This window comes from Chinchilla lanigera, unplaced genomic scaffold (assembly GCF_000276665.1).
Source record: "Chinchilla lanigera isolate Chin_1 unplaced genomic scaffold, ChiLan1.0 scaffold00136, whole genome shotgun sequence".
NCBI classification, from domain to species: domain Eukaryota; kingdom Metazoa; phylum Chordata; class Mammalia; order Rodentia; family Chinchillidae; genus Chinchilla; species Chinchilla lanigera.
In genome coordinates, this window is record NW_004955537.1 from 223,074 (window position 1) to 235,912 (window position 12,839).

Consider the following 12,839-nt stretch of genomic DNA (forward strand, 5'->3'; position numbering starts at 1 on the left):
GTGCTACAAAATAAATGAACAAAGACACATTTTTATTTCTCATTAGAAAATTAATATGGGTTCATGGCATATACTTTCTGATTTGAAAGAAAATAAATATTTCACAACCTCATTTCCTAGAGAGAATAGCTTTTAGTATTCACATATGTGCTTCCAGACATTGTTCCTGTGCATACTTAACATTTATTCACATTTTTAAACAAAAATGGAATTGTTTCATATATACTGTTTTAATACTGGATTTTAAAAATTACTATATCCTGGAGATTTTTTGGAATTAAGTAGAGAGCAACAAAAAATTTTCCCTATTTTATGGCAATCTCCTAATTCCTTTGCATAATCTATAGATTAATAATCTATAATCTATAGATTATTTGCATAATCTATAGATATTTCTAGTTTATATAAAGGTATAATAATGAACATTTTAAACATTTTTAATATGTAAAGTTTTTATTGATGTGCCAATGGAAATATACGCACAAAGCCTTCGTGTAAAGCTCGCTGTCAAAAGTGAATGCACTTGTGGAGGCCAGAAATGGAGCCAGCCTCTCATGTCTCCCAGTCGCTTTCTGTCCCTCCTTCTCAAAAATAACCAAGCTCTTAAAAGCGAACATTGTAGATCAGTTTTGACTTTTTCTGCAAGTGTTACAGAAAATTCAAAATACATAGAAAATAAACTGAATAAATGTTCTGTCATTCAGTTTCAACAACTACTAGTCATGTATTTAATGTGTTTTTTCATATACCTGACCTGTTGTTTCCATGATGCTTTCCTACAAGTGAGGGGTCAAAGGTCTGTTTATCTCCAATTAATTTTTAAACAAATTTCGCCTCCCTGCTGTATGTGAGGAGTTGTGCTAGGCCTTGAGAATGAGAGTGAATGCCACAGATCTGGTGTCAGCTCTTGTAGCACTTGAGATTTAGTGGGAAAGAAATGTTAAGCAGTCACACAAGTAAATATATAATTATATATACACCCCACACACACACACACACACACATACAAGTTAGGAAAAGTAAAGGGGTAAATGAAAGTTTATAACATTTAAAAAGTTCTTATCTTTTACATATATAGACCAGTGTATACAGATGAAATGTTATAATTTTTGGGATTTGCTTCAAAATAACCCAAGATTTAGCTGGCCATGGTGGCGTGCTTTTGTAATCCCAGCTCTGCAGGAGGCTGAGGCAAGAGGATCACAAATTTGAGCCCAGTCCAGGCAATTTAACAAGACTCTTACCAAAATTTATTTTAAAGGCTGGAGATGTAGCTCAGTGTGAAGGCCCTGGGTTCAAATTCCAGTATCACACACAGTGGGGGGAATAAAACACAAAAAAAGGGTGAGGGAAAGTAGGTGGGACTATGTAGCTGAAACAAGATGCATGAGGAGCTGATAATTGCTGAAACTGGCTGACTTTGCTTTTATGTATTTGAGATGTTTCATTAAAAAATGTAAAAAGCAAAAGAAAGGGTGGAAGATAGATTATAATCTGGTGCAGGTTAGGAGCCAAGGAAAGGCTTCTTGGAGGAAGAAACATTTCAGCAGAGACACTCGTGGTACATGGGAGTTGGCTCGATAAAAGTGGTGGATGGTGGTTGGGAAAAGAACTTTTTAGGCAGTGGGAACAGTGTGTACAAAGAGCCAGAGACTCCAAGAGGGAACATGTTGGTACTTTGAGGTGGTTAATGGAAGATGACTAGTGTCATAGGATTTGAAGGATTGGGGACATAGGCTTGAGCTGGATGTTTAAGAATTTGGAGACCATGTTAAGGATTTTGTTCTTTAACTCAACTGTAATAGAAGGAAGCCTTCCATGGAAGGGTTTTAGGCAGTAGGATGACAACCTGACTTCTGCTTCTTGAAAAGCATGAGTTGGCTGTTTTGTGGACATTGGTTTTCAGTTTGGGGGAGAAGAGACTGTAAAAGTGGAGCGACATGTCACCAGTCATTTTAGGGTTCTTTTGCTCAAATTGATAGCAATCATGAATGGACAAAGTGCATCTTCCTTGGTAGTTCTGGGTGGTGGCTCTTGTTTTTCCTTAGTGTTATATCCCTGGGCTCTGAGTGTCACTGTCTGTCAGCCCTCATGTTACAGCTCTCAGTGATACAGCTTTTAGCAGTTCCTCGCCATTCCACCAGTCCTCAACAGCTGAGACTTGTAGCCCCCTTGACACCTACCTGGAGCTCTTCCAGAAATGTCTGTTGCCTCACTGGCGCATATCTCACTGCCTCTTGGTGAATATCTCCTGGAGTGGTGCTGGGGCATCTAGGACGCCTCTGCTGTCACAGTGACAGCGGTGTCACGGTAACATCATGTTATATATATTCCAGAACTTCAGGAGACGCTGCTGCTTGATTGACAGCTCCCTCATTTCCTCAGTAATAGGGCTTAAGTTATGATTACTGCTGCCTTTGTGGAGCGTCAAGGAAGGCTGGCTACATTAGTCGTGGGATTCTGGGATATCATCCATGGGCCCCATCCCTCTCTGATATTTGCCCTGTTGGATGCAGGTTTTCTGTCTGCTCCATAGAAAGACAGCAGCAGCGCCCAGAGAGGCCCAGAGTGGGGGAAGGACGTCACAGCTGTCTGCAGAGCCTGGCTCTAAAAGTGTAGCCTGGAAGGCAGCCATCACCATAACCCTAAAGGTTCTGGGAAGGCACTGGGACTAGTTGCCCCAGGCCACCTTTGGGACTGAGAGGGGCATTACAGCTGTCAGTCGGATTACGCCCCCTTCTGCCTGTCAGAGGGAAGAGAGAAGAGCCAGTTTCCCTGTTTTCTTTTCTAGCTGAATTACACTGGTCAGAATGATTCTGGTGACTTTAGACCAGAGCAGTAGTGATACAGGTGGAGAGAAGAGATGTTAGTTTGACAGATATTTTGGTTTTGGCGATGTGGGGCTTAAAAAAGAGAAAGGTTCAAAGATGATGTATAAATTGCTGACTGGTGCAATTGAAATTGATGAGGATGTAGTTGATGAACATGGAGAAAAATGGAAAAGAGCAGATTTTTTAACAAGAGACTGAGCTCAGTTTGAAATGCAGTAATCAGAAAGTGCACACCATTTTACATTTTACCTCTGTGTGGGAGACCACATGGAAGGTTTATATTCAGAGGTCTGTTCTGTACAGATTTGTTTTAGAAAGATTCTTATGAGAGTGGAGACCTACTTAGTTGTTATCTGTAAGCTTTTTTTTTTTTTTTACTCAAAAAATCTCATTTCTCTGCTTTTGTATCCCCCGTATGTGTAAGAAGAGTAGTTGGGACTTTGGTATACAATAAATAATGCTAAGAGAATGAATGCTTATAGGGAAAGAGACGAAAAGGTCTAGGAAGCAGTAGATAAATTCTGGAAGGTTGGGCTGGGGATTTAGCTCAGCGGCAAAGCGCCTGCCTGGCAAGCGCAAGGTCGTGAGTTCGGTTCCTGGTACCAGAGAAAAACCAAAAAAAAAAAAAAAAAAAAAAAATTCTGGAAGGTTCCAGGGTATACTCAACAGAGGTTGGGTGGAAGATGGAAAAAATTTTTCTTTCTCCTCCTTCACTTTATATATTGAAGAACTTTTTAATAACACCATAGGGTGGCAAGTCAAAATATAGACAACCATAAATTTATTTATGATTTTTTCCGAACTTTATTTATCTGAACTCTATAGATAAGCTGTAATTATTATCATAGTAGCTGGAAACAATATATCTGTAACTGTAGTTCTTTCTCTTCTGAGTTCTCAAGCCTGGAATCCTTCTAATCCTGACTACTCTGGTGGTGGGGGAAGTTTTAGCAGAAAAGGACTCTTGCAGGACGGCAGCAGTAGCTTGGTGTGTGATGCTGTCCAGAAGTGGAGTTTAACTTAGATGTTATTAACATGTTACCCATTTTACAAAGAAGCTGTAAGCCGTAGAAGGACTTGCCAAAATGTATGCAACCAAGCTGTGTGAGCTCAGGTTTCTGCATATATTGGATTGGTACTTTCCACAATTGATTTTATTTATTTAGTAGTGCTGGGGATCAAATGTAATGCCTCACATATGCCAGGCAAGTGCTCCTCTACTGAGCTACATCCCAGCCTGTGACCTTCTTTTTGTGTTGTGCAAAGCACTATCAGTTTATTTCATCTATGCTTTTTGCTTTCAACGCTGTTCAGAATACTATCTCTCAACATCTCTTTCCATTTACATTTTCAAACGGTACCTTTTTTCTCCTTGTTTTCATAACTAATGTGTAGGGAACAATTGGTTTATTTTGCAGGTATTCTAGGTATAACTAGGCTGGCCTTGTGCCAGTAGTGCTAGGCACTGTGGAATGCAAGAAGCCCACCTTCAAGCAGACAGCCCTGGGCCTTCTTCCTTCGTGTGTGCTGTGGGGCACATGTGGGCTCAAGGGCAGGGTGGGGTGTGGAGCAGAGGGGGCAACAGATGGAGCTTAGATAGCACATTTTCAAGACTACTTCGAGGAAAATAAAGGAAACTACTTAAAATTCCACGCTTTCTAGAAGACTGAAACTGGGTCCATAGTCAGGCAGCTGAGGCAGGAAGCCCCCCATGAGTTCAAGGCCAGCTGGGCTGCATAGTGAGTTCAAGTGCAGCCTGAATTTCAGAGTGAAAATGAATGAATGAATGAATGAAAGAAAAGAGAAGAAAAAGGAAATAGGGTCCATTCCACTACAATAGTAACCATTTTACTATATATCCATCTTATAACATCATGTTATATATTTTAAATATACACAATAAGATTTATTTTAAAATAAGGAAAAATTTGTGTCTAGGGTAAATTCCTTCCTTGTGATTACCCTCTGTGTTCTAGGTGCTATCAGGAGAATGTCAGGATACCCGTTTTATGGATGAGGAAACTGTGGCTTGGCAAGTTTCAATATCTCTCTGAAAGTCATCTGGGTAACCCATGATGGAGCTGCATTCACATCCAAGTCTTTTCTGGCTGCAAAGTTTGTCCTTTTAGTAACCCCACCATTCCCCATATTTCCTGCTATATAAATAACTTTTTTTTCCCTAGTGCTAGCGATCAAACCCAGGGCCTTACATAGGATAGGCAAGCACTCTTGCCTGTGACCAAAACCCCCCAGCCTATGACTAACACCACGCTCAGCCGTTTTGTTTTGTTTTTGAGACAGGGTCTCACTACATATTTTGAGCTGGCCTTGAAATCACTATGTAGCCCAGTTTGACCTCGAACTCCCAGCAATCCTCCTGCCTCAGCCTCCCCAGTGCTGGGATTGCAGGTGTACACCACCATACCCAGCTATAAGTAACTTTTGTCTTTTGTATTTTCCTCTTCTCCAACTTCAGAATCTTTCAAGGATCATGCAGTTATTGAGTAGCAGCTCTAAAGTAAAAGACTGGGTGTCTAGGCTAGAAGTCACCATTTGACTGGGAAGAGACTGTAGGGATATGTCAGGCGGGGCACTGTTGGAAGGGAGACCAAGAACACTCTCCTCTGGCTTTTCAGGAAAGCATAGTTGCCTGTCGTTTTGCCCTAAGGGCTTGTCAGGGCCTCCAGAGCATCAATTTTCAGTCTTGAAATTCCTCATGAGTAAAAGACTTTAAGGACTTAGAGAAATTCCACAGTTGTCACAGTGGCTTACACACTGGGAATTGCCTTCTCAGGAAGCAGACAAGGTTCATATCCTGCAGCTAACTTTCAATCGGTATATTTGGCTTCTCTGTGCACCTTTTTTTTTTTTTTTTTTTTGGATACCAGGAATTGAACTCAGGATCTTGCACTTGCCAAGTAGGTGCTTGCGCCACTGAACTGTATCCCTGGCAGCAATTTTTGGCTTCTGATTTTGTTAGCAAATCAATACATTAGAATAAACACTAATAGAAATACTCTAGAATGAAGGGTTTCCATTTTAAATATTACATAATAGATTTTATTGGAATTGTGAAGACTGTTAGCAGAAATAGATATATAGGGCCTTGAGAAGTTTCATTCACATTTGTTCCGACTTTTCATCTTGAATTTGTGTGACACTTAGCGCCTGAAACAAGAGTGTGAGTCGTTGTGTGTTTATTATATGGAAGGCAAACTGAAAATTCATCTAAGGTTCTAAAGGGATTGAAGAGCTTAGAAGATAAAACAACCTATCAAGAAAATTCAAGGAAGAAGGTATTGGGATACAATTTCAGGCAGACGTCCCCACCTGGTGGTGATCAGGAGTTAAGCCTTCTGTATTTGTACTATTGCCTCAGTAAGTGAATGCTTTGTCAATGAATTACATTCTTACTATAATAATTGTAGGCTCAAATTTTTAAGAATAATTTTTGCCATAGCAATCTAGTATTTCTTCACTAAAATGACTGTCAAATCTCGCAGGCTAACCAAAGAATTGTCTGTGTTTGCAGAACTGAAGTGTTCCTTATTCCAAACACATCCTGTTTATCATTGTAAAGCATCAGTTTGTGTCTTTTCTTCTCTTTATTGCAACTGCTAATTTTTATATCAAGCTGATTTTATGTGGTAAATTTCTGTGGAATGAGGGAGATGGAATTATTTCAGATTTTTTAGTAAGTCTGGCAGATGTCATTAAAAGTAAGTCTTTTTTCATATATAATCTATGCAGAAGACTTTGAGAATTTTCCAGAGTGATTATTAGGATGAACAGAGTTGTCAGGGGATGGGAGAGTCAGTAATAGTTTATTAAAATTCATATGTGAGATATCTCTTTTGTTCCAATAAGCACCAAAACAATTGTATTGTTTGGCAATTTTGAATCTAGATAATTCTACCATTGGGTAAAGCAGGGACATCAGCCTAAGGGGAAAGGATCCTGTGAAATTAATGTGGATGCATATTTTATAGGCCTGGAGGGGAGCAGGGGACACAGTTTTCAGTTTCAGGGTGAGCTTTAGGCCAACATGCCACGTCTGTATCTTTTTTCCTTTTAGGAAAACAGGATCCAGGCCCACTGTACTGTAGAATCTCTTGGGGGAGACTGTTTGTGTAAGGATGCTAGGCTAACTGGAATGTGACTTGGCTTTGCAGCCTTTTGGTTTTTTCTTTCTGTGTTGCAGAGTATTATAATATCTGCATTTCAGCCCTCATCCTTGTACAGTGTAAAAACTGCTCCTGAGTAAATGTCAACATCTTACATAATTCTGTTTATACTAAGTGTCTCTGTGGCAAGTCCATAGAAACAAACGCAGATCCGTGGTTCCCAGGGGCCAGGAAGTAAAAACTAGGAGTGATGGGAGTGCCTGCTGCTAATAGGTTCAGGTTTTCTTTTAGGTGATTGAAAATATTCTGAATTTAGGCCAGACATGATGGCATGTGCCTATAGTCCCAGCTACTTGGGAAGCTGAGGTAGGAGGATCCTTTGAACTCATAAACTTACGAGTTTGAGACCAACCTAGACAACGTAGCAAGACTTCACCTCAAAAAAAAGCCAGATGTGGTGGCATACGCTTGTAATCCCAGCACTCTGGGAGACTGAGACGCGAGGATCTCAAATTTGAGCCTAGCCTGGGCTCAAAAAATAAAAGAACTAGGGATATAGCTCAGCATGAAATCTTAGGTTCAATTTCCAGTACTACAAAAACAAAACAATTTAGGGAGGGATAAAGGAAGAGAAGGAAGGAGAAAGGAAATGTTCCAGAATTTGATAGTGGTGGTCATTGCACAACTATCTGAATATGCTAAAACCTACTGTACTCTACTCTTAATTTAAACTAAAAAAAAAAAAAAAAAAGGTTCTGTGGAGGAATGAACAAATTAACAAAGAGGCCATTGTGATTAAAACCTTTCACTTTTGTTCCAGCAGAAATGTTGCTTGATAATCTAAATATTATAGTTTGGGCCTTGAATATTATAAGTTATACTTGACTGTCTTGTTCCTGACCCTCACAGGGCCACGATGGGCCTCCTGGAACATTGGTGTGTTTATCTGCATTCGATGTGCTGGAATCCACAGGAATCTGGGGGTGCACATATCCAGGGTAAAATCAGTTAACCTCGACCAGTGGACTCAAGAACAGATTCAGGTACTTACACAGCTAAGGGAGGGTCAGCTGTTCCCATATATCCTGTACATAAATGTAGTTCCAGATGAATCTCAGGCAAACTGGGCACAAAGGTAATCGTGGAAGAAAATTTAGTTGTTAAACACTTAAGTCAGATTCTTGGCCAGGCATGGTGGTGTACGCCTATAATCCCAGCACTCGGGAGGCTGAGGTAGGAGAATCGTCATGAGTTTGAGGCCAGCCTGGGCTACATAGTGAATTCAAGGGCAACCTGGACTACACAGTGAGACCTTGTCTCAAAAACCAAACAAACAAAAACCAACCAAATTCTTGTACCTTAGTAGAGAAATTTTAAATCTTATTTAAAGTACATGTTATTCTACCTATATTTTGCTTCTTTTAAAACACAAGCAGAGCTGAATGTGCTGTAATCCTGTTACTCTGGGAGGTTGAGGCAGGAGTTCTGCAAGTTTGAGCCTAGCCTGGGAAGCTTAGCACTTTAGTGCAACCCAGTTTCAAAATAAAAGTGAAAAACCACTGGGGATGTAGCTCTATGTTATAGCCCTGAGTTCACCTCTCAGTAATGCAAAAAAAACCCCCAGCCAAACAAACAAACAAACAAACAAACCAAAAACTCCACAAATAATCTGTAATCTAGAACCTCATGAGGACATAAAAGGATTAAGAAGTATCTTTGGATTATTTTCTAAGACCTTTGACATTTGTAGATCTAGCATTTATAGTTTTAGATGCAGGCATTCACTTAAAAAAATAAAAAAATTCCCAGCTGTGGATTTAGCTCATTGGTAGAGCACTTGCCTAGCATGAGATCTTGGGTTCAAAGCCCAGCACTACAAACAAACAACCTCCCAAATCAAAGTACTACAGTACTTACAGTACTATTTTATTGCTAAAATGAATGTATGAATCTTTTGTGGTTTTTTTTTTTTTTTGAGACATGGTCTCACTATGTAGTTGGGGCTGGCCTTGAGGTCACTGTGTAGCCCAGGCTGGCCTCGAGCACATGTCTTGCTTCCTGCTAGCTTTGTGAGCTAGACAAGACTTTAGTCAATAATTTCAGCTAACCTAGGGTCTGCCCCTTGCTTTTGTTGTTCTCTATTCCCTGTCTACTTGAAGAACTTCAGTTTTTTTCTCATGGTGCAGGGTTAAAGTGGAGGGCCTAAAGAAAACTAGTTGCTAAAGTTGGTGACAGAAATAAGAGGTTATTTCAAATCAGAAAATACCCTTAGAAATGTTCAGACTGTATTAATAGATCATTATAGGGTCTTAAATGGTGAGTTGCATTTTTCAGTTATGCTTTACTTACCGTATGTTATGAAGGAAGTTACAAACCATGGGGGTATCTGGGAATTTGAAGACTAGAAGCTCTTGGGGTTTATCCTTCACAGGTGTTAAGGGATGTATTTCAAAAGTCTAATGAGAAATACACACGTACTAGTAATGGAGCTAATTAATACAAGAGTATAAAGTTAGAATTATGACACCCATTATTGGCTGCCAACTAGATATTTTGATTGGGAGCTATGTATCTTGGACTTTCAACTGAAATGCTGAATTATTACTGAGTTAAATGTATCTTAGCAGGACAATCTTTCTACAAAAGGAATTCATAGAGTTAGGAAAGACAGTTGTGGGGACAAGTGATTGGAAATTCCTAGCAGGGTAGTGAGAATCATGGATTGGAAACCAGAATGCACAAGTTTGAATATTGCTTCTGCCTCTCTCTAGGTTGGTTCTTCAACTGTAAAATGGGAGAATTAGATGGAACAGTTTTCTTTCCTAATCTGACATTCCATGTTTCTACATTGTCTTTGATCACAGTGCATGCAAGAGATGGGAAATGGAAAAGCAAATCGACTTTATGAAGCCTATCTTCCTGAGACCTTTCGGCGACCTCAGATAGACCCGTATCTTTTCTGGAGCAACTTAGAAGGCTAAGTGGTATTTTGATGATTGGGGAGAATTAGACAAGACTGAAGGCTTTATGATCTAAGTAGGCCATCTCTGTATGGGTTAATCAAAGGCCTGGCTTTCCTTTCTTCTGCAACCAAAACATCAGAAAAAGTGCACATACACTTGCTGATGTTGGGATTGTTATATAGGGCCACATAGGGAAGACTCAGGAATTAGGACTGTATGATTTCCATGTGAATTCTTCCATAAAGTTACATCTCCATTAGTTTCTAGATCTCTGAAACTGTTGTTTGATAAGAATAATAGTTTATTGTGCTCTGTTGAACCATGGCAGTCCACAAACTACCGTTCATTTTTATTACCTTCTTAGGTCTTGTATGAACGAATTAACTGTAGACCAGTTTTATATAGGGAATCCCTCTAACACAGTGAAGCAAACATTTTAGAGCTTTCAAAGATGCACACAGCCCTCTGTGGCACGTGTGGCACAGATTCGCCACCCCTGCCCTAACACCTGGACAGAAAACCAAATCCCATAAAGATGTTGCTTCTCAAAGTATAGTTTATAGACCACCTTTTTCTCTTTTTGGTACATGGAAGGTGAACCTGCAAACTTCAGGTTTAGGACCCTGCACAGACCCACTTGAAAATGTGGTAGTGAGGCACATGAGTTTGTATTTTTGAAGAGGACTTAGGTGACTTTGAGTCCTGTTGATCTAAGGGCTTTAACACAGATAACTGACTGCTTTGCCTGTATTCTTGAACAGCCACTGATACCTCTGATAGCAATGTGCAGGTTGACCTGACTTGCTGCTGTCATCACTCTAAAAGGAAAGCACAGGAAATAATGTTTCCCTGCAGTAACCTTGAAGGCAGCATTTTAAGATTTTGGGCAAGGAAGCTGGATAGGAAGAGACAAGAATCTTATGGGGAAACCAGGCAGAGGGAAGGAAGTGAACTGTACTTCATGGGGTACAAATTAACCTTTCATATTCTTATTGTTGGAAAGACTTGATTAATCCTTAATGAGCCTTCTGCAGAGCAGTTGAGGGATTTATTCGAGATAAATATGAGAAGAAGAAGTACATGGACCGAAGTCTGGACATCAATGCCTTTAGGGTTGGTTGTAAATCTTTCAAGTTTTTTCCTAATAAGTAACTTGCTTATTAATCAGGCCAAGGAGGAATTTGAAGAACTGCTAAAAAAATACTCCAAAATCATCACTTGTGTGTGAATAATGCAAGAGTAGAAAAAGGTAATGAGTAAAGACCATGCAATATCCTTGAATAAACTTTTGCCTTGAGGGTGGGCAGAGCAAACCACCAATGAATTCTTTGCCTTGCTCTATGTCTAGATGTGAGTGATTCCCAGTTGCAGATTTTTTCTTGAAATGAGCATGTTGGGCATAATAGGTCAAACAGAACGGTAAGTGTGTACATGTATGTGTATACATAACTATAGACCACCAGTTTACATCGATAGTACATGTATACTGATATATATGTACATGTTCTTTTTTTCTGTGAATAATGTAAACAGAACCAGGCGTAATTAAATCCGCAGAGTTTCCTGCAGTTTGACTAGTATATACTTGTACCTTTACCTGCCGATGACCAGTGTGTCAGTGGACTAATTGCCAAGGGGACCCATTCTTGTTCCTGAGAAGGGTTTCAGTGGGAAACTGACTGCCAGTTGCAAAGAATACATTCCGTCTCAAGCATGGTTAAGATCTGAAATATAGGACAGAAGCTGTGTGAAATGGGCATTAGCTGATAGATGAATTTCAGCATGGGCAAGTAACTACCAGATATTACATGTAGTTAGGGAAAAATAATTCCTGCCCAACTGAATATGAAGGGCTATTCTGTCACAGTCATCCAAAAAAAAAGACTTGGTCAGTTATATCATAACTGTTCCAAAGAAAGAAATAGCCCAGTGTACAGCTACAGTTTGAATGGCATTATCAAAAAGGATTTAGAACCAGAGCACAAGCATTTCCTTTTATTTGTAGAAAACTATGGTGTATCTGTCAAGCTCTGTTCATTGTGCCTGAAGTATAAAATCAGATGAGGTCAGGAAAGAGTATCTGAGGTAATCCAGAAGATGAGGAGGAGGGGAGGCTTGCTGAAAGAAGACAGTTATTAAGGTGTTCATCATTACATTGCAAAGGTACCACCCCCACGAAAGCAAGCCTTTTCCCTTGGAAAGGAAATACCTCCCTCCTGCTGACCAGAAAGCTGTATCAACATTGTTTAGGTTGATGTACTTAGATTTTTTTTATACTCGTATGAAGATTTTTATGCCAAGAATTGATATTTGCAAAGTGAAAATTTCAAAGAAAAAACTGGCTTTGTTAAAGAATATCCTTTGTTTGTTTTGTGGTGGTGCTGGGGATCAAACCCATAGCCTTGTGCTTCCTAGGCACAACCTCTGCACTACAGCCCCAGCCCAAGTATCCCTTTTTTTCTTCCAAGTATCCTTTTTTAATAGACATAAGATTTTCAACTGCAATTTAAAGTCTTCTGTGCTAAAGTGTCACACTCTGTATGAAAAAGACAAAGCTGTATGTGCTGTGGTTATAAAGCTATTTTTACAGAAAATGTGAAAATTAGAAATCTCTAGATTCTTACTATCTTTAGTAACGATTATCATCTTGATGCATTCCATTTTCTACGTATAGTTACTTTCTGGAGACACGATGAAAATACAACTATGTGGAATGTCTCCTTCTTCCATTCTACTTAACATGCCATACATTATGATGTTATAGCACCTCTTAGTGAGTAGGTGTATCATAGTTTGATATTCCCTTTCTATGCCATAAAGGTTATTTAGCCATAAGTAATTGTGAGATTAATATCTTGGTATGTATAACTTTTTTCATATTTTAGATTTTTTTTTTTTTTTTTTTTTGGTTTTTCTCCGGT

At 39.4% G+C, this 12,839-nt stretch overlaps 1 protein-coding gene and 1 long non-coding RNA gene across 3 annotated transcripts in view; both read left to right on the forward strand.

Moving 5' to 3' along the window:
• Positions 1-12,839, forward strand: part of Smap2 (small ArfGAP2) — a 46,443-nt gene that overhangs the window by 19,822 nt on the left and 13,782 nt on the right. Inside the window, exons 2-4 of one of the 2 annotated variants that reach the window (XM_005410555.2) lie at positions 7,865-7,998; positions 9,820-9,905; positions 10,953-11,031. In XM_005410555.2, coding sequence (XP_005410612.1) covers positions 7,865-7,998; positions 9,820-9,905; positions 10,953-11,031 — 299 coding nt within the window. The remainder of the gene's footprint in view (positions 1-7,864; positions 7,999-9,819; positions 9,906-10,952; positions 11,032-12,839) is intronic. The other variant, XM_013507809.1, reaches the window with a different exon arrangement.
• On the forward strand, positions 11,047-11,337 carry LOC102025169. Its single transcript, XR_264769.2, has 2 exons — positions 11,047-11,167; positions 11,267-11,337. It is a non-coding gene; the product is annotated as an uncharacterized LOC102025169 (long non-coding RNA).